The following is a 24,633-nucleotide window of genomic DNA, read 5'->3' on the forward strand; positions in this document are numbered from 1 at the left end:
AGTAATCCTGTACCTTTACTCCAGAAGTGGATAGGAATTTTTTCCATAGATTTTAGTGGAGGAGTGTAGAGACTAATTTATCTGAAAAACCTCTTCCTTTCAATAACACCCTTTCAATTCCACATTGTTTAGAGATTTGCTGACAGAGGGTGGAACACCATTCCATGAGAGAGAAGGTCCAGAAGAACCTAAAGGTACCGTCACACTAGACGATATCGCTAGCGATCCGTGACGTTGCAGCATCCTGGCTAGCGATATCGTCCAGTGTGACAGGCAGCAGCGATCAGGCCCCTGCTGTGATATCGCTGGTCGGGGCAGAAAGTCCAGAACTTTGTTTCGTCGCTGGATCTCCCGCTGAATCGGCGTGTGTGACGCCGATTCAGCGATGTCTTCGCTGGTAACCAGGGTAACCATCGGGTTACTAAGCGCAGGGCCGCGCTTAGTAACCCGATGTTTAGCCTGGTTACCGGCATCGTTGGTCGCTGGAGAGCGGTCTGTGTGACAGCTCTCCAGCGACCAAACAGCGACGCTGCAGCGATCCGGATCGCTGTCGGTATCGCTGAAGCGTCGCTTAGTGTGACGGTACCTTAAGAATCTGTGACCAGCAGGAGAAACAAGTTCTTTTTGGCCAGAGGGGAGCTATTAATATTAGCCTTGACCTTTCATAGAACTGCTGGGATGAGGATGGCTGGGGGGGGTGTGAAGGCATATGCAAGATTCTGCAGCCAAGGATCATGAAAGCGTATAAGGCCTGACGGATCCCTTCTGTTGATACTGGGAAACAGGTCTATTACTGGGGTCCCCCACATTTCTACAATCTGATTGAAAATGGACTGAATTAATGTCAATTTGCCCTGTCTCAGTTGAGTACAGCTCAGAAAGTCTCCTGATTTTCTAATCCCCCCCCCAAAAAAATGTGTAAACAAGGAAATTGATAGAAGATAGTTCTCTGCCAAATTGAAGATTTTGGAAGTGATGTCCATTAAGGCTCGGGATCTGTTTACCCCCGATGGTTTAAGTAGGCGACCCCCACACGATTGTCTGAGAATAACCGAACATGATGTCCTTGTAGAATGTGTAGGAAGGCGTGACCTATTGCACAGGTACTGACATGGCTCCCTGTTCAGGCACAGGAAACCAACCGATGCAGGGGAGAGGTACTGCCCTTTAATTCTGTAGCTTTCCTGTCCCTGAAGGGCAGATCCCATCTCCGTGGCGCTGCCGGGGGGGGGGGGGGGGAATGGAGGACCTGAGAATTTCTTCACGGCATTCCTTGAGTAGTGTAAGTGAAGAGATGACAATTCTCTGGGTCAGTACGATTACTGCGATGCCACATAATATTTGAGCTTTTATCACTGAAAAGGGTTAATTAGTTTTAACAGTTTTATAGGGTACTTTGTGCCAGATGTTCATCTGTCAAGTGTACATGTCCACCTGATGTGGCCCTTGGTGACAAGGAGTGACACCCCTACTTCTGAACATCAGTGCAGACTCAAGTGTTGTATTTGGGCGCTTCAGCACCATAATGTTGTATTACAGTTTAGATGAAAGTGTAAATATCCAAGGAGGAGTCCTTCATAAATGAAGCCCAAGCTTCCAGAAGCTCATCAAGATTTCCCATTCAGATGGTATTTTGTAATATAGCCACCAACAACCTTCCAGAGGCCCTTGGAGCATACAAAGCTACTAGGTAGTACTGGCCACGGACTAAGGCTAGCCATCTCATGAGCACGGAGGAAATCCTGTCGTCACACCTCAATGAATACAAGTCAAAACCAGATATTACATGTCTGACAAGACAGCATTTTATTAGTACAAAAGTGCACAACATCGTGGATGCAGTGGGGGGGCTATACATTAGTGATACCAGATTTGTGATGAGGAGCAGAAACATCCAGGAGCAAGACAAAGTCCAGTGTTAGAGACAACTCCTTTCACAAGGTCTATTGCCAGTTACTGGCCCTCAGATCAATATGGCATTCATTCATGTAATCATGTGTCTCAATGGAAGCTTGAAGTTTTACTCCTCTTTAATGGAATCCCCACATCGGCTTCTTGCTCCTCATGTTGGCTACTAGCCAGTTGAGGGTAAAAACCACCAACCAGCCAATTTAGTGTAGTTTTGTTTATGATGTAGGTCAGCACATCATCCATACTAGCCTTTATTCTTGTGAACTTTATTCTTGTGTCTGCCAGCCTTTTAACCGTCACAAAGGACATTTCTCTGAAGGAAGAGGCAGAGTGGAAGTTTTGGTAGACATCTGCACCCATGGCCCCAACACTATGAACCTTGGTCTGAATATTCTGTGGAAGACCTCGTACGCTGGAGACCAGAGACAAACATGTAGTCTGCAGGTGCCGAGTGAAATTTTGGGCAATAGTCAGTACGTGGGATTCAATTTTCTGTAAATGGAAGTTGACAGGTTATATTTTAATATACAAGTGACGTCTAGCACAAGTCTTGTTTTAGGAGGAATGTTGTTACCTCTGCACCCTCAGTGTCCACACCAGCATCTTCTCTGCCTCTTGTCCACTCCACCCACTTGTTGTACATGTTCTCCTGGGCATCATGGATCTTCAGACTTGCATCATACAGGTTTTTTCTTGCATAATCAAGCTTAAAGAAAGGAATACATTTGGGTTCATGGAAGACTGGATGATGAGGAAGGTGCGAGCGTATGAAATACCTCTATCATTTATGCCCCTATTAGAGCTACTGCCAAGAGCAGTCATGTTTGTTTGAATGGTACTCCATGTCAGTCAACATTAAAGGGAAGCTGCATTCATGAGACTCAAGAAGGCCATGACAGATGTTTAGGGTTACAAGTACATTTACTAACCAGGCTGACAGTGCTCTGGAGCTGGGCAATGGCCTTTTGACTCCTGCATTTTGCATCCTTGATCTGGATCAAAGCCTGTTGATAAGAACGCTTGCAGACCTTAGTAGAGAGCAACCCCAGGCGCATGTAGTAACCAGGCTCATGTTGGGACACCTCAAAGCCTTCTGTTTTAGTTGCTTCATTAGCTATAATAAAGAAGGAAGTTATGCCCATATATTTTACATAAGGACAACAGGGAAGGTTCTTAAAGAAGCACTCCCAGCAAAGTTTATCCTTTTATTATATTGCAATCCTATTATGTAGTGCTGTGTAATTGCAATTGCTCATTTTGCCATCTACCCAGCTAATTTTTCCATTAGTTCTATGACATCATGCGATCAAGAAACAGAGCGTAGAAGGCTTCAGCTAGTCTATGGAGAACCAAGAAGTCTCCTCACTGAAAGTCCCTGGTAGGAGAAAGAGCAAAGCAGCTGGATCAGGAGTTAGAGGGAGGACTGCAGAGAAAGACTTGCATTACTACAAGATAGAGATAAAAGGAGACTTAACTGGGAAGAAAGTCAAAGTGAGTAGCTCAAGTACACAGTGCTATTTAAAATATCATGGCCAACATATGAAGGATAAAACCTTGGATGGGAGAACTTCTGTAGAGAAACCCAGACAAGCTAGTATTTTGACTGCCTCAAGTCAATATCCCTTGTGCAAACAAGTTGGCAGGCCTGGTAGGTTTTGGCTTACCCAGCTCCTCATGTGTTGGTGGCAGGTAGTGTTCCATTAGAGATTCAGACCTTGTTAGTGCAGAATCCACATGGTTGCTCATGACCTTCACAACACTGCTTCCCAGGACAGTGTTAATGCTGCCATGTACAACAGCCCTAGTCATCTCCACACCATCCTGCACAGCTCCCTTTGTTTTATCCACTACTCCTGTGATACTATGGACTACAGCATCTCTGGCACCAACAACGGCTTCTGAGGCATTAGCCACAACCTAAGATATAGAAGATGGCACTTGTGTAATGTAACCTGAAGTGAAATGTAAGGGCCGCCATCATTTTAGCAGCTTACCTTCCCAGGAGGCTGATGCAGAATAGGCAACTTCTCCTCAATCTTGTCCAGCCCAACACAGGCCATACTGTTTGCCACAGAAACTGAGGGGAAGAAAGGGACATTGATGCAATAGTCATCTGTGTACAGAAGGCAGCAGAGACCTGAGTAATACTAGGACTGGTGATATAGGAAGTAGGCAATTACCTAAAAGCCTGGGTGTCATGGCCAGAGTGGAGAAGTTATATTTAAGAGGTCTTGGATTTTGTGTTAGAAAGGAAAGCCATTTAGTTAGGGCTTATTTTCTCCCCATTGAGGGCATTTCAGTTAAGGTACCGTCACATTAAGCGATGCTGCAGCGATCTAGACAACGATGCCGATCGCTGCAGCGTCGCTGTTTGGTCGCTGGAGAGCAGTCACACAGACAGCTCTCCAGCGACCAACGATCCCGAAGTCCCCGGGTAACCATTGGGTTACTGAGCGCAGGGCCGTGCTTAGTAACCTGATGTTTACCCTGGTTACCATTGTGAAAAAAAAAAACAAAAAAAAAAAACTACATAGTTACATTCCTGTCGCATCCCCCAGCATCAGCTTCCCTGTACTGTGTAAGCGCTGGCCAGAAAGCAGAGCGGTGACGTCACTGCTGTGCTCTGCTTTACGGCCGGCGCTGACACTGGGGGGACGCAGGGAAGCCGACGCTGAGGAACGTGACAGGAATGTAAGTATGTAGTGTTTTTTACTTTTACAATGGTAACCAGGGTAAACATTGGGTTACTAAGTGCGGCCCTGCGCTTAGTAACCCGATGTTTACCCTGGTTACCAGTGAAGACATCACTGAATTGGCATCGCACACGCCGATTCAGCGACAAAATAAGGTACTGGACTTTCCCCAATGATCTCCCAGCAGGGGCCTGATCGTTGGTCGCTGTCACGCATAACGATTTTGTTAACGATATCGTTGCTACATCACAAAAAGCAACGATATCGATGTGTGACGGTAACTTTAATCTTTGGTTGCACTATACATCAGGCTGCAAAATGAAGTTAATTGTCAGCAGGCTTTTGATATGCAATTTGAGGGTAGCATGAGGTAGTGGCAGAGAGATTTCAGTAATAGGTCACCGATTAGTCTGTGTACTGTTTAACAGGTATTTTATCAGCAGGACATCACTACAGACATAGCAGCCTGGATGTCTTCTGGTCCAACCTCACCCCCAGCACAGATTAGTAGCTACTGGCAATATACACTGAGAGGTAAACTAGCAAACACTTTGGAAGGTTTTAAAAATTGTAGTCTAAAAAGGAGTAGAAAGATCTGCACATGTTTTAGTGGGAGAGTCACTCAGTTCTCAAATACAGAATGAGTATGGACTGCCAAACATGGAATTTTAGAAGAATCTTCAGTTACGACATGGATATCAGGCAGAGGGTCTCATCCTACATAACAGTGCCTCAAAATGATGCAATAGAGGATTGCCAGCTCAACTCTGGGGGACTAATCTCATTACTTCAGATATCTGTTGGACCTTGTATTAACAAACACCCCATACGGTCAAAAGAAAAGTGGGAGGGCATGATAAGCAATATTGAAGAGGGGTTGTGGTCTGAAATACTGGAAAGAGTTCTACAGTTCTCTTTGATTAAGTCCCATAGATTCTCCCACTTACAGGTACTGTCTACACCAGTCATGTAGAACACCCCCAATTTCTCCACAATATAGGGCTTCAACCAGACTCCATGTGCTAGATGTAAAACATCCCCAGCCACCATGCTTCATGTGATGTGGACATGCTCTGATTTGGAAACTTTCTGGAGGGATGTAATAGATCAATAGAACATAATTAGTGGATACAGATCCCTAACCATTAGTCTGCATCACTGGTGGGTAGTGATGAGTGAGTATACTTGTGTGGGTTTTCCTGAGCATACTCGGGTGGTCTCCGAGTATTTTAAAGTGCTCGGAGATTTAGTTTTTGTTGACGTAGCTGCACGATTTACAGCCATTAGCCAGCCTGAGTACATGTGGGGGTTGCCTGGGAATTCCTACATGTAATCAAGCTGTCTAGTAACCGTAAATTATGCAGCTGCAGCGAGGAAAACAAAATCTCTGAGCAGTAACAAATACTCGGAGACCACCCGAGCAATGAGTACACTCGCTCATCACTAGTACTGGGATATATAGAAGATATGAGCACCGATGAACATGACAAAATAGAAGTAGCATGCATGTTATACATGGCCAGGAAAGAGACAGCCCAACATTGGTTATCAAGAGAAACAATTAATTTTGTATTAAGTCTGAATTTTTATTTTAATAAATCTATACGAAGGAGGCCATCTTCAGATTTAAAAAAAAAAAAAAAATATGGGCTCCATGGATTAACGGCTCCAGCCTAGCATTTTGAGAACGGCAAAGATTGGCTTCTATATAGATTCAATCTAGAGACATGATCGGTGCCCTCACATTGGGGTGCTCTCACATTGGGCAGCTTTAGTATAAATATTTTCACACATACTGTTCCAAACAGATCTAGATCCCCATTAATATTGTGATGGTGATTATTCATATTGTAAGATTTTTAATTTCCTGAGGACATAACTGAAAAATTTCTCAAAACATTATGTTTAAAAAGGGTGACTGGGTCCCTTTCACAGTTGAGTTTTTACTGTTGTGTCAAAGGGGGAAAAAAAAAAAAAAGTAAACACTGATCACAACTGCTGCACCCAGAAAGTGAGTGATAAGGATTACTCTCCTTAACAAAAACAGGTCTGATATTGATCCTGAGCAGTGGGACGAGTCATGCGAACACAAGGCGATTTTAAGATAGCTTTTCCATAGGGTGATTATGTAATTTAAACAGTTAACCAAGGAAGTATTCTGCAATGTTAGATGTGAGCATATAAATCAGAGCTTTGCATTTGTAGCTTACTGTGAAGGTTTAATAAATAATTAACTGAAGATTTGCAAGGATCCTCCTATCTATATATAATTGTCTAAAGGTACCGTCACACTTAGCGACGCTGCAGCGATACCGACAACGATCCGGATCGCTGCAGCGTCGCTGTTTGGTCGCTGGAGAGCTGTCACACAGACAGCTCTCCAGCGACCAACGATCCCGAGGTCCCCGGTAACCAGGGAAAACATCGGGTAACTAAGCGCAGGGCCGCGCTTAGTAACCCGATGTTTACCCTGGTTACCAGCGTAAAAAAACAAACAGTACATACTTACATTCAGCTGTCTGTCCCTTGCCGTCTGGTTCCTGCACTGACTGCTGGCCGCAAAGTGAAAGTGAAAGCACAGCACAGCGGTGAGTCACACAGCGGTGACTCACCGCTGTGGCTGTGCTCTGCTTTCACTTTATGGCCAGCAGTCAAGGCAGGAACCAGACGGCAAGGGACAGACAGCTGAATGTAAGTATGTACTGTTTGTTTTTTTACGCTGGTAACCAGGGTAAACAGCGGGTTACTAAGCGCGGCCCTGCGCTTAGTTACCCGATGTTTACCCTGGTTACCAGTGAAGACATCGCTGAATCGGAGTCACACACGCTGATTCAGCGATGTCTGCGGGGAGTCCAGCGACGAAATAAAGTTCTGGACTTTCTTCCCCGACCAGCGATCTCCCAGCAGGGGCCTGATCGCTGCTGCCTGTCACACTGGACGATATCGCTAGCGAGGACGCTGCAACGTCACGGATCGCTAGCGATATCGTCTAGTGTGACAGTACCTTAAGGGTCACTTCCGTCTGACACGGAAATCCTGTGCCTGAGACCAATCAGCGATGGGTACAGTCCAGCAACAAATTGGCTGCTCCCTCCTCCCCTGCAGTCAGTGCCCCCTCCCTACTCCCCCCCCCCCCAGTCAGTACCCACATAGCATTAACCCCTTCCCGACCTTTGACGCACTGTATGAGTCATGAAAACCTGTGCCATTCCGACCTGTGACGCAGCATATGCGTCATGGCCAGATTGGGCTCTTGCAGGCTGGGTGAAAGGGTTAACTAACTTCACCCGGCCTGCAGGGACAGGGGGAGTTGTACTTTAGCCTGGGGGGGGGGTGTGGCTTTGCCCCCCGTGGCTACGATCGCTCTGATTGGCTGTTGAAAGTGACGTTTCACTTTCAAATCAGAGCAATAGTAATATTTCACCAATGAAAATTGGTGAAATATTACAATCCAGCCATGGCCGATGCTGCAATAGCATCAGCCATGGCTGGAGATTGTGATCTGACACCGCCACTGATCGCCTCCCCTCCGGTCCTCCATCCTGTCATTTAGCTCCCCTCCGGTCTCCTGTCCGCCCCCCCGCTGTCCGATCATACCCCCCCCCCCCCGCATACTTACCGACCTGGGTCCCTCCTGGTGTCCGTCTGTGTGTTCGATGGGCACCGCCATCTTCCAAAATGGCGGGCGCATGTGCAAACGTCAGCACTTGCGCTAGCAGCAGCCTGTTAGCGTATGTGCTGAACGGGCTGCTGCTAGCGCAGTGTGAACCTGGCCTTAGGGTTACGGCTAGAATTAGGCTATGTGCACACGGTGCGGATTTGGCTGCAGATCTGCAGCGGATTTGGCTGCGGCCAATCCGCTGCGGATTCGTAGCAGTTTTCCCATCAGGTTTACAGTACCATGTAAACCTATGGAAAACCAAATCCGCTGTGCCCATGGTGCGGAAACACCAAGGTTACTTACTGGTAGCCGGTTTTTCCGGAGCCCATGACAGCACACATGAGAGAGGGATCCGCCCAGTCGGGACAAGAAACCTACTGAAATAAAAGGGCGGTACCTCTCCCTCGCTTCAGTGGGTTTTCAGAGCATGAGAGGCCTCCTTGGTTAGTACACATGGTAAACCACCACCACATTATAATAACAAAAACACCCAACTAAAAGTGCACACCAAAGGGTGAAAAAAAAGGGAGGGAGTATACAGGTGCTGTCATGGGCTCCGGAAAAACCGGCTACCAGTAAGTAACCTTGGTGTTTTCCCGTCTCCCATGACAGCACACATGAGACTTTTGGAGAAGGAAACACCTTAGGGAGGGACCACCGCTTGCAGCACCCTTCTACCAAAGGTAAGGTCAGTTGAGGAGGATAGATCTAGTCGGTAGTGTCTAAAGAAGGTAGACTGAGGACCAGGTAGCGGCCTTACAAATTTGATCAATCGATACCTCTGCTTTTTCTGCCCAGGAAGTAGCCACGGCTCTGGTGGAGTGAGCCTTGATGCCTTCAGGGATCGGGGCACCACGAGAAGCATAGGATAAGGAAATGGCCTCCCTAATCCACCTAGCAATAGTACCCTTGGATACCCCATATCCCTTCCAGCTCCCCTGGAAAGCTATAAATAGGGATTGATCCTTCCTCCACTGACTAGTCAGAGATATATACTGCAAAATAGCCCTTATGTCAAGCGTATGAAATTTCTCTTCCCCTGGGTTCTTGGGATTATCACAGAAAGAGGGCAACACAATTTCTTGACTCCTATGGAATTTAAGAACTACTTTCGGCAGATATGCCGGATCCGGTCTGAGCACTACTCTGTCATCAAATATCTGTGTGTAAGGAGGGGAGATGGACAGGGCTTGCAAGTCACTCACCCTACGGGCTGATGTCAACGCTACCAGAAGTACTGTCTTAAGTGTAAGTATTTTAATTGATAACTCCTGCAAGGGTTCAAACGGAACACTAGTCAGAGCTTCTAACACCAGATTTAAATCCCATGGAGGAACCCTCTGAATTACCACTGGTCTAGACCTACTACACGATTTAATAAAGCGGGACACCCATCTATTGGAGGCCAGATTACAGTTATACAAGGCTCCTAATGCCGACACTTGTACCTTGAGCGTATTAGTTGCTAATCCCAACTGCAACCCTGCCTGTAAAAATTCTAAAATAGTACCCACAGGAGCCTTGTCCCCTAAAGGTTGCCCCGAAAAATCTAGAAACTTTTTCCATGTTCTGCCGTATATCCTTGATGTAACTGATTTTCTACTTTTCAACAGGGTTGAGACTAACCCTGGTGAAAACCCCTGCCTACTCAGTAATGCCCTCTCAAATTCCAGGCTGCAAGATGGAAGCCCTTCACTTGAGAGTGGCATATTGGACCTTGTTATGAAAGGCAATTCAGTACTACAATGGACATAGCGGTCAGAGCACACACAGTGATCTGACAATAACCCAAAATCATAGAACGAGCTCTGAGACGTGGGAACTCTGCAGACCGCAATCCCTAATCCTCTCCAAACACTAGAGGCAGCCGTGGATTGCGCCTAACTCTGCCTAGGCAACTCGGCACAGCCTGGGAAACTAACTAGCCTGAAGATAGAGAATAAGCCTACCTTGCCTCAGAGAAATACCCCAAAGGAAAAGGCAGCCCCCCACATATAATGACTGAGTTAAGATGAAAAGACAAACGTAGAGATGAAATAGATTCAGCAAAGTGAGGCCCGACTTTAACAGATCGAGGATAGAAAAGGTAACTTTGCGGTCTACACAAAACCCTACAAACAACCATGCAAAGGGGGCAAAAAGACCCTCCGTACCGAACTAACAGCACGGAGGTACACCCTTTGCGTCCCAGAGCTTCCAGCAACAAATTAGACAAGCTGGACAGAAAAAAAAAATAGCAAACAAATAGCAAAGAAGAACTTAGCTATGCAGAGCAGCAGGCCACAGGAATGATCCAGGGAAAAGCAAGTCCAACACTGGAACATTGACAGGAAGCCAGGATCAAAGCATTAGGTGGAGTCAAGTAGAGAAGCACCTAACGACCTCACCAGATCACCTGAGGGAGGAAACTCAGAAGCCGCAGTACCACTTCCCTCCACCAACAGAAGCTCACAGAGAGAACCAGCCGAAGTACCACTTGTGACCACAGGAGGGAGCTCTGCCACAGAATTCACAACAGGACCCTGAGTAAGCAGGTCCGGAATTTCTGGCAGAATCCATGGATCGGTCACTGACATTTATCTCAGGGAGAACCAAGGTCTTTTTGGCCAAAATGGAGCAATCAAAATTACTCTCGCCTGCTCCATTCTGATTTTTCTTACTACTGTCGGAATCATCGCTATTGGTGGAAACATACGCGAGACTGAAATTCCATTGTATTTGGAGAGCATCTACCGCGAAAGGTTTTGCTCTTGGGTTTAATGAACAGAAGCCCTCTACTTTCCTGTTGTCTAGGGTGGCAAATAAATCTATCACAGGTAAGCCCCAGGCCTGCACCATTTGTTGAAACACCTGGGGATTCAAAGACCACTCTCCTTGTTTCAGTGTCTTGCGACTTAGGTAGTCTGCTCTCGTATTCGCGACTCCCTTTATGTGGAGAGCCGAGAGGGATAGTAGGTGGCGCTCCGCTAGTTGTAGAGGACAGATGCTGACTTCATCAGGGAAGGGGATCTCGTGACCCCTTGGTGATTGATATATGCAACTACTGCGTGATTGTCTGACATCACTCTGGTATGATGGCCCTGAAGGATGGGAAGGAAATGTTTTACGGCTCTCTCTACAGCCCATAACTCTTAGGTTTGATGCTTGTTGAGATTCCAATTGGGACCAGGATCCCTGAACTGAGAGAGTGTCCCCAAATGAGCTCCCCATCCTGAACCGCTTGCATATGTGGTGATGATCTGATCTATCGGAGTTATCCACTGGACCCCTGATGTCAAATGATCTCACGGTCCACCATTTAGGGAACTTGTTACCTCTAACGAAAGGCGTAGTTTCCCCTCTAAATGCCCTTTTAACCACCTCTGCGCTGACAGGACCTCCCATTGTAACTGTCTCAGATGGAACTGAGCCCATCTTACTGCGGGTATACAGGACGTCAGAGAACCCAACAGGGACATTGCCTTTCTCAACGTCATTACGGGGTGATGAATTGCCAACTCTACAAGATTTTGAATTTTGACCAGCTTGTTTTCTGGTAGAAGACAAAGCTGACGCCTGGAGTCCAGAACTAAGCCCAGAAAAGATTGCACTAGCTCCGGCGTCAACCTTGACTTGGCAAGATTTATTTTCCACCCCAACCGCTCTAGCGTCGCTATGACTTCTTTTATTTGTGTCAGGCAATGTGGTGCCGAGTTCCCTATAATAAGGAAGTCGTCCAGATACGGAACAATAACTACATTCTGAGAGCTGAGGAAGGACATGACCTCTGACATCAGCTTTGTAAAAATTCTCGGTGCTATTGATATGCTGCTCTACCATTCGGCCTATTGATAGTGCCTGAGACAACCTTGGACATAAACCGCCACTCTTAGGAATTTTTGGTAGTCTTGATGAATTGGGACGTGGTAACAGGCGTCCTTTAGGTCTATGGCTGCCATGATGCAATTTGGGAACAAGAGTTTTGCCGTATTTACCGACTCCATTTTGAAGGAGCAGTTTACTACTGACCGATTTAGATTTTTTAAATTGACAATGGTTCTCAAAGACCCGTCCGGTTTTTGTACCAAAAAAAAAAAAAAAAAAAAAAAAAAAAAAAAAAGAAGGAGGGGAGTAAAAACCTTTTCCCTGCTCTTCCCCCGGGACCTCCACTAGAACCCGTTTTGACCCGAGCTCCAGTACTTCTGTCTCCAAGGCTAGCTGTTCCTCCGGGGTTTTTCTTTGGGGCGTTAAAACAAAAGTTTGTCGCGGTGGAAAAACAAAATCTATTTTTAGGCCATGTTCGATGACTTTTAGAGTCCAATGGCTGGGGGAGATGTCTACCCAGGCTGGGAAAAAAGATGAAAGCCTTCCCCCCACCTCTGGCCTGGCGTCATTGGGAGGGCTTTTTTGCGGATGTTGAGGGACCTTTAAACATATATCCAGATCCCTTCCTGTCTCTGGAGTCCCAATTTCTTCTATCTCCCGGGGGGCGGCCTCTATTAAATTTGCCCCTCCGAAAATAAGGCCTTCTAAAGTCCACAGGAAAACGAGGAAACCCCTTTTTCCTGTCTCCTGCTTTTTCTAAAATGTCTTCCAACTTTTGACCGAAGAGGAAATGGCCGTCACATGGTATAGAACAAAGTCTATTTTTTGAAGGTAGATCACCCGGGCACCCCTTCAACCAGAGAGCACGTCTAGCCGCATTGGATAAACTTGCAGCCCTAGCTGCCAGCCTTACGGAGTCTGCTGAGGAATCTGCTACGAAGGCAGCTGCACCTTTAGCCAAAGTTACATTCGTTAGAATTTTATCTCTCGGGGCTTTAGACTTTAGTTGCTCCTCTATCTGCTGCAGCCAGACGATAAGGGAGCGAGAGACACAGGTCCCTGCAATTGCTGGTTTCAAGCCTCCTGCGGTTGCTTCCCAGGTGTGTCTTAGGAACCCATCCGCTTTATCTAAGGGATCCCTTAATACCCCAGAGTCTTCTAAGGGAAGGGACAACTTTTTAGACGATCTAGCGACCGCACCATCAATTTTCGGAACCTTATCCCAAGTCTCTGAATCTTTGTCCTCAAAGGGGGTAACGTCTTTTAGAAGCTGAGGGAAGATTACCCGATTATTCTGGCTTCCTCCACTCTTTCTATAAGGGCCTTTATTCTGGAATTCACTGGAAAGGTGCGCTTCCTCTTTTCCTCTAAACCCCCAAACATTATGTCCTCCAGGGACTTGGCCGCTTTCTCATCTTTGAGGCCCATTGAAGCTCTAACAGCTTTTACTAGCTTGTCCGTGTTCTCAGTAAGAAAGCACGGACGGCCCCCCACATCACTATCAGAAGAGGAGCCCAAGGATTTAGAGAAGAGGAGCAGGGAGATAAAGGTTCCTCTTGATATTCCTCCTCAGAAGGAGATACTTCAGAAGCTGAAACTGGTTCAGGGTGCTTACTACCCTTTTTCTTAAGGGCTGCTTTAACAGAGTCCTGCACTTCGGTTCTGATTATTGCTCTAAGACTAGAGGCAAAGTCAGGGGTCTCTTCCTGGATAGTCTTTTGAATGCAATCTGCACACAGACTTTTCTGCCACTGGACTGACAATGGAACTCTACAGAGGGCACATTCCTTATTCTTTGCCTTGGAGCTAGCCTTCCTCGGCGCCTGCCAAGTAAACAGAAAATGTAGCCCATTACCACCAGGGTGACATTCACGTAGATCACTCACCACCCGCTGACCATAAAAGGGTACCGGATTCCGAGGCGGACTGGGAGCACGGGGAACATTCCTCCTGGATGCTGAAGAGTCGTGAGACGTCCGACGACCGCTGCCCTTTCCACCTGAGCGGCTGTCTTTCTTAGCATGATGGTGGGCAGGCGTATCGCCTGACAAGGGCTCTTGCTGCTGCTGTGATAGCTGCTGCTCCATATCTGGATTGTATGGAAACGAGCAGCGATCTTGTGTGGCCACCCCCTTAATAAGGGGTCTTTCCCCGCCTCTTCCGGTACCAATATCGCTCCTCTCCCCCTCCAGAATACCGCCGGAAAGTTTAGATTACCGGCGTTCTGAATCCATAGGCGCCGCCATCTTGGATCCAGCGCATCTCTGTGACGTCACGCAGGCACGCCCGTTCCCAGCGTGCTCTGCGCTGAACGCCAGCTGCGCACCCGGAAGTCGCCCAGCAGAGGGGGAGAGCGGCGTGGCAGCCGCGGAATGGCTCCAGAGATCCGGACTGCGCTGGACCGACGCCCGCGAGCGCCCGAAGGATCTGCGGACGGCGCTACCAGCATCCCGAAGGCCGACATACAGGCGTCCTGCCTGCGCTTCAAGTGCCGGGATGAGAGTGGGTAAGTGGATCTTCAATCAACAAAAAAAAAAAAAAAAAAAAAAAAAAAAAAAAAAAGTACTGCCGTGATTCAGCACAAGGGTTCCCATCAGGACAGGAAACCCAACTGAAGCGAGGGAGAGGTACCGCCCTTTTATTTCAGTAGGTTTCCTGTCCCGACTGGGCGGATCCCTCTCTCATGTGTGCTGTCATGGGAGACGGGAAAAATACAGCACGGAAACGCTGTGTTGTATTTTACGCAGCATGTCAATTCTTTGTGCGGATTCCGCAGCGTTTTACACCTGTTCCTTAATAGGAATCCGCAGGTGAAATCCGCACAAAAAAAAAACACTGGAAATCCGCAGGTAAAATGCAGTGCCTTTTACCTGCAGATTTTTCAAAAATAGTGCGGAAAAATCTCACACGAATCCGCAACGTGGGCACATAGGGTTAGGGTTGGAATTAGGATTAAGATTAGGCTGTGGTTAGGGGTGTGTTGTGGTTAGGGTTGGGATTAGGGTTATGGCTAGAGTTGGGATTAGGGTTAGGGGGTGTGTTAGGGTTAGTGGTGGAGTTAGAATTGAGGGGTTTCCAAACGCAACATGGCGCCACCATTGATTCCAGTCAATCTTGCATTCAAAAAGTCAAATGGTGCTCCCTCCCTTCTGAGCCCCGACATGCGCCCAAACAGTGGTTTACGCCCACATATGGGGTACCAGCATACTCAGGACAAACTGGGCAACAATTATTGGGGTCCAATTTCTCCTGTTACCCTTGTGAAAATAAAAAATTGGTTGCTAAAACATCATTTTGAGGAAAGAAACATGATTTTTTTTATTTTCACGGCTCTGCGTTATAAAATTCTGTGAAACACTTGAGGGTTTAAAGTGGTCACCGCACATCTAGATTAGTTCTTTGGGAGGTCTAGTTTCAACACTGGGGGGGGGTCACATGTGGGGAAGCTCCAATGTTTAGGCAAACAGGGGCTCTCCAAACGCGACATGGTGTCAGCTAACGATTGGAGCTAATTTTTCATTCAAAAAGTCAAATGGCGCTCCTTCCCTTCCGAGCCTTGCCGTGTGCACAAACAGTGGTTTGTGACCACATATGAGGCATCGGTGTACTCAGGAGAAATTGCCCAACACATTTTAGGATCCATTTTATCCTGCTACCCATGTGAAAATGAAAAAGTTGAGGCTAAAAGAAATTGTGAAAAAAAAAAAAAAAGTACTTTCATTTTTACCGATCAATTCGTGAAGCACCTGGGGGTTCAACGTGCTCACTATGCATCTAGATAAGCTCATTGGGGGGGGGTCTAGTTTCCAAAGTGGGGTCACTTGTGGGGGAGCTCCAATGTTTAGGCACATGGGGGCTCTCCAAACGCGACATGGTGTCCGCTAAAGATTGGAGCCAATTTTTCATTCAAAAAGTCAAATGGCGCTCCTCCCCTTCCGAGCCCTGTCGTGCGCCCAAACAGTGGTTCCCCCCCCCCCATCCACATATGGGGTATCGGTGTACTCGGGACAAATTGTACAATAACTTTTGGTGTCCAGTTTCTGTTTTTACCCTTGGGAAAATAAAAAGATTGTTGCTAAAACATCATTTTTGTGACTAAAAAGTTAAATGTTCATTTTTTCCTTCCATGTTGATTCTGCTGCTGTGAAGCACCTGAAGGGTTAATAAACTTCTTGAATGTGGTTTTGAGCACCTTGAGGGGTGCAGTTTTTAGAATGGTGTAAATTTTGGGTATTTTCAGCCATATAGACCCCTCAAAATGACTTCAAATGTGAGGTGGTCCCTAAAAAAAAGGGTTTTGTAAATTTTGCTGTAAAAATGAGAAATCTCTGGTCAAATTTTAACCCTTATAACTTCCTAGCAAAAAAAAAAAAAAAAAAAATTTGGTTCCAAAATTGTGCTGATGGAAAGTAGACATGTGGGTAATCTTATTTATTGACTATTTTGTGTCACAACTCTCGTTTAACAGAATAAAAACTCAATTTGAAAATTGTCAAAATTTTATCCAAATTTCCATTTTTCACAAAAACACAAAAATTAGCGACCTAAATTTACCACTAACATGAAGCCCAATATGTCACGAAAAAACATTCTCAGAACCGCTAGGATTTGTTGAAGCGTTCTTGAGTTATTACCTCATAGAAGGACACTGGTCAGAATTACAAAAAATGGCCAGGTCATTAAGGTCAAAATAGGCAGGGTCGTGAAGGGGTTAATCGGACTGCCTTACACCGTGGCATAACGTGGTGTAAGGCAGTCAGTTAATGCTGCCATTAACCCTGTGTGACCAACTTTTTTTACTATTGATGTTGCGCCTATGCAGGATCAATAGTAAAAACATGTTAAAAATAAACAATTTAAAAAAAATTGATATACTCACCCTCCGACTGCCCCCGGATCCAGCCCAGGCCTTTTCCGCTCTGGTCCCCAGAACGCATTGCGGCAATGACTGGAGACGACGAAGCGGTCTCCCAAGACCGCTACATCACCACGTGTTATTGCCGCTTCGGGCCGGAGCTGCGCACGAGGAGCAGGAAAGGCCTGGGCTGGATCCGGGGGCGAGTATATAACGATTTTTTTTTTTTAACAGAAATATGGTGCCCACATTGCTATATACGGCATGGGCTGTCGCGAACAATCAGTGACAGGCGCACTCCGGCCATGAATTGCCACAGGCTTTGAACCACGCTTCGCTAATTGGTCATGCCCAGCCAGCCAAATTCATTGTATTCTAGAATATATGTAGTTTATTTATGAAGATTTTAGGACACCCAATGCGTTAGAATCAGGCCACCATCTAGTTAGGAATAACCACCAAAGGCTTTGCAAGTAGGGAGACTGATATCAACCCAAATACTCAACACCCCACTTGCCAACGCAAGAAAAAAAAAAAAAAAAAAAAAAAAAAAAACACACAAAACAGTGAGGCTCAGTACCAGAGTTGATACATCTTACGGACATGCCATTACTGAGGCAGCTGAGAACTGATTTTTTTTTTTAAAGTCTGGGAAGGGGCCAATATCCATGGCCCATTGCTACGAGGCTGAAGTTGGTTTCTTATTCGGCAATTTTTTCTTTTCTGTTTTTTATAGGTTTAACAAAAAATAATCATCACAATAATAAAAGACAATGCAGCGAGGAGCCCTGATGTGAATACACTTAAAAACGGCACAAAAATGGGCATCAAAGTGGGCACCAAAGAGCGCTGAAGAAAGGGTTAAATGCCTTTGGGCCACTGATCTAACACTGCAGACATATAGAACAGGGCGCCCCACATCAAAACCAGTTATTTCCAGCCTGGCCCAAATGGGTTCTGGGTACCAGAACTGGCATCAAAGTGGGCAGACAGTCAATTCTTTCCATTTGACTAAGTAACTGATGCTTTTAAGGGGTTAAATGCCTTTGGGCCACTGATCTGACACTTAAAATACACAGAGCGATGCCCTGCATCAAACCCAGGTCCCTCCAGCCTGGCCCAAATGGGTTCTGGGCACCAGAACTGGCATCAAAATGGGCAAACAGCCCTTTTTCACAGATTTGAATAACTAACTGATGTTTTGAAGGGGTTAAATGCCTTTGGGCCACTGATACCACAATGCATATGTCAGGAAATAGGAAGAAGTCCTGATTACTTCAATTACACATACAGCGCTCTGAGCTGCAATTTCCTCTGCCTGCCCACAGAAGGCTGGAATTCTAAGCCACTCTTTCTCCCTCCTCCCACTATACAGCCGTAATGTAAGACGAGCCTGCCAGGTTCATTGAAGAATTTATATAGCCCTGTGCTGCTGTCACGATAATGCCAAAAATTGTCATGTTGTGAGTATAGTTTCAGAAGGACATGGCTAACCACACACACACTCACAATGCAGCTGCAACCCCTTGCTCTTCCCCCCCCCCCCTCCCCCCTCAGCTTCACTCCTACCTGAAACAAAGCCTATGAGAGACTGGGCAACCTGATACTAATGGCAGGCAGGGTGTGGTTTTAAACTGCAGGTGACCAATCCAGCAAAGCCACCCGTTGTCCCTCCCCTCTCTCAGGAATGCCTTTGTCTGAGACCTTGGAATAATGTAAAGAACTATCCGATCAGTGCATATCATTAACCAGCCCTTTAGTGATGTCACAAGCTCAGAAGTCAGTCACCGCTGTGCTTTCCGGCTGGCGCTCAGTCAGTGCGGGAAGCGAGGGGCGTGACAGACAGCGGAATGTGAGTATGTAGTGTTTTTTTTTTTTTTTTAACTTTTATAATGGCAACAGGGCCACGCTTAGTAACCCAATATTTTCCCTGGTTACCATTGTAAAAGTAAAAAAAACACTACATACTCACATTCCGCTGTCTGTCACGCCCCTCGCCGTTAGCTTCCCGCACTGACTGAGCGCCGGCCGGAAAGCACAGCGGTGACTGACTTCTGAGCTTGTGACATCACTAAAGGGCTGGTTAATGATATGCACTGATCGGATAGTTCTTTACATTATTCCAAGGTCTCAGACAAAGGCATTCCTGAGTGAGAGGGGGAGGGACAACGGGTGGCTTTGCAGGATTGGTCACCTGCAGTTTAAAACCACACCCTGCCCATCATTAGTATCAGGTTGCCCAGTCTCCAACATAGGCTTTGTTTCAGGTAGGAGTAACATAGTAACATAGTTAGTAAGGCCGAAAAAAGACATTTGTCCATCCAGTTCAGCCTTTAACAGTGAAGCTGAGGGGGGTGGAGGGGGTGGGAGAGCAAGGGGTTGCAGCTGAATTGTGAGTGTGTGTGGTTAGCCATGTCCTTCTGAAACTACACTCACAACATGACATTTTTTGGGCATTATCGTGACAGCAGCACAGGGCCATATAAATTCTTCAATGAACCTGGCAGGCTCGTTGTCACGATATGGTATGAAATCTCATACAAGTAGTTTCTCTTGCTAGCAGGCTGTGGGCTAAAAAGCCCCCCCTTCCCTTGAGGCTCAGCCAGGAGCTGCCTTGCCAGTGTACTGGGGGAGTTTTATTGAAGAAAGGAATTTACGATTGCTTTGGAAGGCTCCAACTCTTCTCTAGCTATAACTGGATTAGAAATTTCCAGAATCCATGAAAGTTCTTTGTTTTGTTTTTGTAAGATATTATGCAAAACGTTTACGTTAAGAACACGAAAATATATATTCTTAATCTCCCTCGGTGGATCTACCCATCCCTCGAAACACGGGCTTCTAACTCCATCTGGTAAAGAAGTAGGGATTTCTCTGTAAATATGTATCACAGATAGGACATATTTGATCTCATTAGAATGCTCACGTTAATCCGAGATGAATGCTGGGTTTGTTATGACTATGACATGTTTTGTAGCGAAGTTATAGAAATTAGAGAAAATAGTTTAAAGTTTAGTTAGACTGAAAAGGTAGGAGGGTCTGGGATAGCCAGCCCTGTTGGTGATGTCACCAAGCTGAGCTGTCTGCCCAGATCCCAGAAGTCAGTCTGCTGCTGGAAGGACATGTGAGTCTGATCTGAAGAGCTGTATCTCATGCATTGGGACAGATGGAACCTCCACTAGCCTGGTTGCCTGCAATGCTTTGAACACATGTGTTATTCTCATGTAATCCTTGTTTTTTTTTTTTTATAATTACCCTGTACATATTTGCAATTGTCTCATTTGTAACATCTTTTTATATAAACACTGCTTGAAACTTTTGATGGGGTATATTATTTAATACTAGTTCGTTCATCCTGTCCTAAACCGTACCCCAAGTCTCCCGAAGGGAATTATGCTGTGTTGGGTTAGCTTCGGACCCATTTAATCGAAGCTGGTGGCAGCATACGTTTTGTACTGGGTAGTTGGGTGGCGTTGTAGCGACTGCGGCGTTGATAATTATAGTTTCTGCCTGAGTGGGAGTAGTTTATCGCGTCGCTGCAGCGTGCCCAATAGCCAGTACATAGCAGGCAGCCTGTCTGGCGACTAATTACCCAGGGTGCAGTACCTAATCTGACCTGAGAGTAAGGGGGGGTGCCAGAGAGCTGCAAATGTTAAGTGGAACTGTAAGCGGGATATACATAAATCCCTGCAGTTTGTGGTATATTGAAGAGCAGTGGGATACCTAGAATAAGCCCCTGCTGTAAACTAAGAGGTCAATAGCCTTGTGTGTGTTTCATCACATTGTGGAGTGGAGGGTTAACTAAGATAAGCCCCCCTGCACATGTAATAGCCGTCTGTTGGTCTAAAGTCACACCGATCTGTGACGGTCACGGTGTGAATCGTGACAAATTGGTGGCAGTGGTCAGGGAATCCTGACACTCGTCTTACATTACGGCTGTATAGTGGGAGGAGGGAGAAAGAGTGGCTTAGAATTCCAGCCTTGTGCTGGCAGAGGAAATTGCAGCTCAGAGCGCTGTATGTGTAATTGAAGTAATCAGGACTTCTTCCTATTTCCTGACATATGCACTGTGGTATCAGTGGCTCAAAGGCATTTAACCCCTTCAAAACATAAGTTAGTTATTCAAATCTGAAAAAGGGCCGTTTGCCCACTTTGATGCCAGTTCTGGTGCCCAAAACGCATTTAGGCCAGGCTGTAGGGACATGGGTTTGATGCAGGGCATCAATATCTCTGTATTTTAAGTGTCAGATCAGTAGACCAAAGGCATTTAACCCCTTAAAAACATCAGTTACTTATTCAAATCTGTGAAAATGGGCTGTTTGCCCACTTTGATGCCAGTTCTGGTGCCCAGAACCCATTTGGGCCAGGCTGGAGGGACCTTGGTTTGATGCATGGCATCTGTTATGAATAGGCAATTCAGAACCACAATGGACCTTCAAGTTCAGAGCACACAAGTGACCTGACAAAAACCACAAAACATAGGACGAGCTCTGAGACGTGGAAACTCTGCTGACCGCAATCCCTAAACCTATCAAACCACACTAGAGGCAGCCATGGATTGCGCCTAACGCTTCCTATGCAACTCGGCACAGCCTGAGAAACTAGCTAGTCCTGAAGATAGAAAAATAAAGCCTACCTTGCCTCAGAGAAATTCCCCAAAGGAAAAGGCAGCCCCCCACATATAATGACTGAGTTAAGATGAAAATACAAACACAGAGATGAAATAGATTTAGCAAAGTGAGGCCCAACTAACTGAATAGACCGAGGATAGGAAAGATAGCTTTGCGGTCAACACAAAACCCTACAAACAACCACGCAGAGGGGCAAAAAGACCCTCCGCACCGACTAACGGTACGGAGGTGCTCCCTCTGCATCTCAGAGCTTCCAGCAAGCAAGACCAAAAAAGCAAGCTGGACAGAAAATATAGCAACAAAAGTAACACAAGCAGAACTTAGCTTATGCTGAGCAGACAGGCCACAGGAACGATCCAGGAGGAAGCAAGACCAATACTAGAACATTGACTGGAGGCCAGGATCAAAGCACTAGGTGGAGTTAAATAGAGCAGCACCTAACGACTTAACCTCATCACCTGAGGAAGGAAACTCAGAAGCTGCAGTACCACTCGTGACCACAGGAGGGAGCTTGATCACAGAATTCACAACAGGCATCACTATCTGTGTATTTTAAGTGTCAGATCAGTGGCCCAAAGGCATTTAACCCCTTAAAAACATCAGTTACTTATTCAAATGGCAAAAAATAGACTGTCTGCCTACTTTGATGCCAGTTCTGATGCCCAGAACCCATTTGGGCCAGGCTGGAAATAACTGGTTTGGATGTGGGGTGCCCTGTTCTATATGTCTGCAGTGTTAGATCAGTGGCCCAAAGGCATTTAACCCTTTCTTCAGCGCTCTTTGGTGCCCACTTTGATGCCCATTTTTGTGCCAGTTTTATTGTTTTTGTTGCAGTTTTTAAGTGTATTCACATCAGGGCTCCTCGCTGCATTGTCTTTTATTATTGAAATGATTATTTTTTGTTGTTAAACCTATAAAAAACAGAAAAGAAAAAATTGCCGAATAAGAAACCAACTTCAGCCTCGTCCAATTGCTAGCCTATTAATCTTCGCCCATAGCTGTGTGCCTAACCTTTGCTGGTTATTAGTTAATAGGAGAACCATATCACTTTTTATCGCGTGCATGCATACACACAGGTTAACATTGGTCAGAGTGCAATCTGTTTTATTTTAATTGCACTCACCTGTATTTCTTGCAGATGAGTATGAGCCCTTTGGTTCTTTCCCTTACCTCCTCTGATAGCAGCATAATGTAACACATTCACTTTACTGAGCAGTCAGTTAGACCCCTGTGCATTTAAGGCCTCACTCACATAAATGGAAAGTGTATTTAGGCTACGTTCAGACTAGCGTTGTGCGCCGCTGCGTCGGCGACGCAACGAAAAACGCTGCCAAACGCACGCAAAAACGCGAAAATCGGACGCAAGAAAGTGTTTTGCAAGGACATGTGAATACCATCTGATTAAAATTGATACAAGTTTTGATTTCAACATAGAGTATGGTTAACAGACGTCTGAACTTAGCCTAACAGTTCTGTAACCATCTGTCCTTCCCTGATCTCTGCCCATTTAGGACAGATCACACTAAAGTTCAATGTGCAGGAAATCAGCCTCGAGAACTAGACAAAAAACTAATCAGCAGAGATTTAGCCCAATACAGTAAAATCCCCACAAATACAGACGAGAGTGTTCCACACAAGATGATAAACCTACTTTGAGGCTCTAGTTTCTGCAGGATCGGCATGGCCCCGGTGATGGCCACAGACGTGATGCTCCTCACACTCTTCTCTGCAGCGTCACATACAGACTTCAGGTAGGGATGGTGGTCTTTAGTGGTCACGTAGGCAGAGGACACCAGGTCATAGGTGGAGCTCACCAGTGGGAGGTTTATCAGCCTTACCACCACATTCTAAGGAAGAGAGAAACATGGAAGAGTTGGACAAAAATAATAATGTACCAATTATAATACTGAGGTCTAATTCTCACAGTAAGACCTCCATAAAGAGCATACAAGGACCACCAGCTACATACAGAGGTAGTGGACGGCTCACTTACCCCTATAGAGCCCCATTACAGATCCAACACTGAGCTACAGATCAGTCATGGGCAGAATCCGCACTGAGGACACAGGAAAGTGCTGAGAACTGGACCAGGCCCAGCCTGAAGCCACAGCAGATCCTGGGACCATGCACCCTCATATGGGAGAGCACCACCCCTGGGTGCCAGTATCCTGCATGAGTGGGCATCTCCCACAGGACAAGGGGGCACACGGGTCATGTACACAGTGGGGGCTCATGGTGATACCATAGTGGTGACCCTACAGCACAACCCTGGAATTAGACATCTAACTGCAGGACTAATGGTGATGGGATCAGAAAATACAGAGATCTCACTAGGAAGTCAGGGGTCTCCCTCCATGACCAGTAACACCCACATGGCAGCAGGGGAGGGTGCATTCCCACCACACAGGTAGCAGCAGGGGAGGATTGCATCTCCCTCCACACCTATATACACCGTAATGACAGCGGCTCCCCAGCATCACTGCACATCACTATCCCCCACTACATAACACAAGGAGTTGTTACCTGTTGCTGCTGCACCGTCTCAGCCATGTTGCCAAGTGAAACCCTACAAAAACCAAAGCACAGTCACCACCAAAGGGAAGACACCGCCCCCTGCTGCCAAATGTGCGCTCTGCACGGAGGAGAAATGGAGGACTGTCTGCTGCTCGGGCGCCTCCGCTCTTATAGGCGGTAACCACGCCCACCTGTCTCCGGGGAGGCTCCTGCTCTCAGCTGACTGGTGACGTCACGCAGTGTGCTCTCCTCCTGACTGGTCGCGCCGTGCAGCGGTCACACGCGGTATTGCAGCTGTGTGGTGAGAGCGGTGAGCAGGGCCGTGTATGGGCTGAGGTCACGTGTACATATGGCGGTTATTGCTCCGCACAGTGGCTGCCGGTGTAATCTCTCCCTTCTCCCCACACAGGGTCCATGGCTGTCGGCCGCACTGGGGTGGTCGCTCCTTTCTCTCCTGACACACACAGGAGTGCGCACTGTGCCGAGCTCCTGGCTTCTCTAGGAGAAAGCAGATGTGCCTGAGGCGTCTTATGTGCCGGAGCCCAGAGGCATCTGCAGGCCCAAAGC

General features: G+C 46.5%; 1 protein-coding gene across 1 annotated transcript; it reads right to left on the bottom strand.

The window, feature by feature from the left end:
- Nucleotides 1-1,784: 1,784 nt before the first annotated feature.
- LOC138676387 (perilipin-2-like) lies at nt 1,785-24,633 on the bottom strand. The gene is made up of 7 exons (XM_069765630.1): nt 24,076-24,633; nt 23,204-23,399; nt 3,906-3,988; nt 3,576-3,828; nt 2,841-3,025; nt 2,486-2,617; nt 1,785-2,403 (listed from the first exon to the last, which is right to left on the bottom strand). The coding sequence occupies exons 1-7, from the start codon at nt 24,100-24,102 to the stop codon at nt 2,002-2,004; spliced, it is 1,278 nt and encodes a 425-aa protein (XP_069621731.1). The 5' UTR covers nt 24,103-24,633; the 3' UTR covers nt 1,785-2,001.

This window comes from Ranitomeya imitator, chromosome 1 (genome assembly GCF_032444005.1).
Source record: "Ranitomeya imitator isolate aRanImi1 chromosome 1, aRanImi1.pri, whole genome shotgun sequence".
NCBI lineage: Eukaryota > Metazoa > Chordata > Amphibia > Anura > Dendrobatidae > Ranitomeya > Ranitomeya imitator.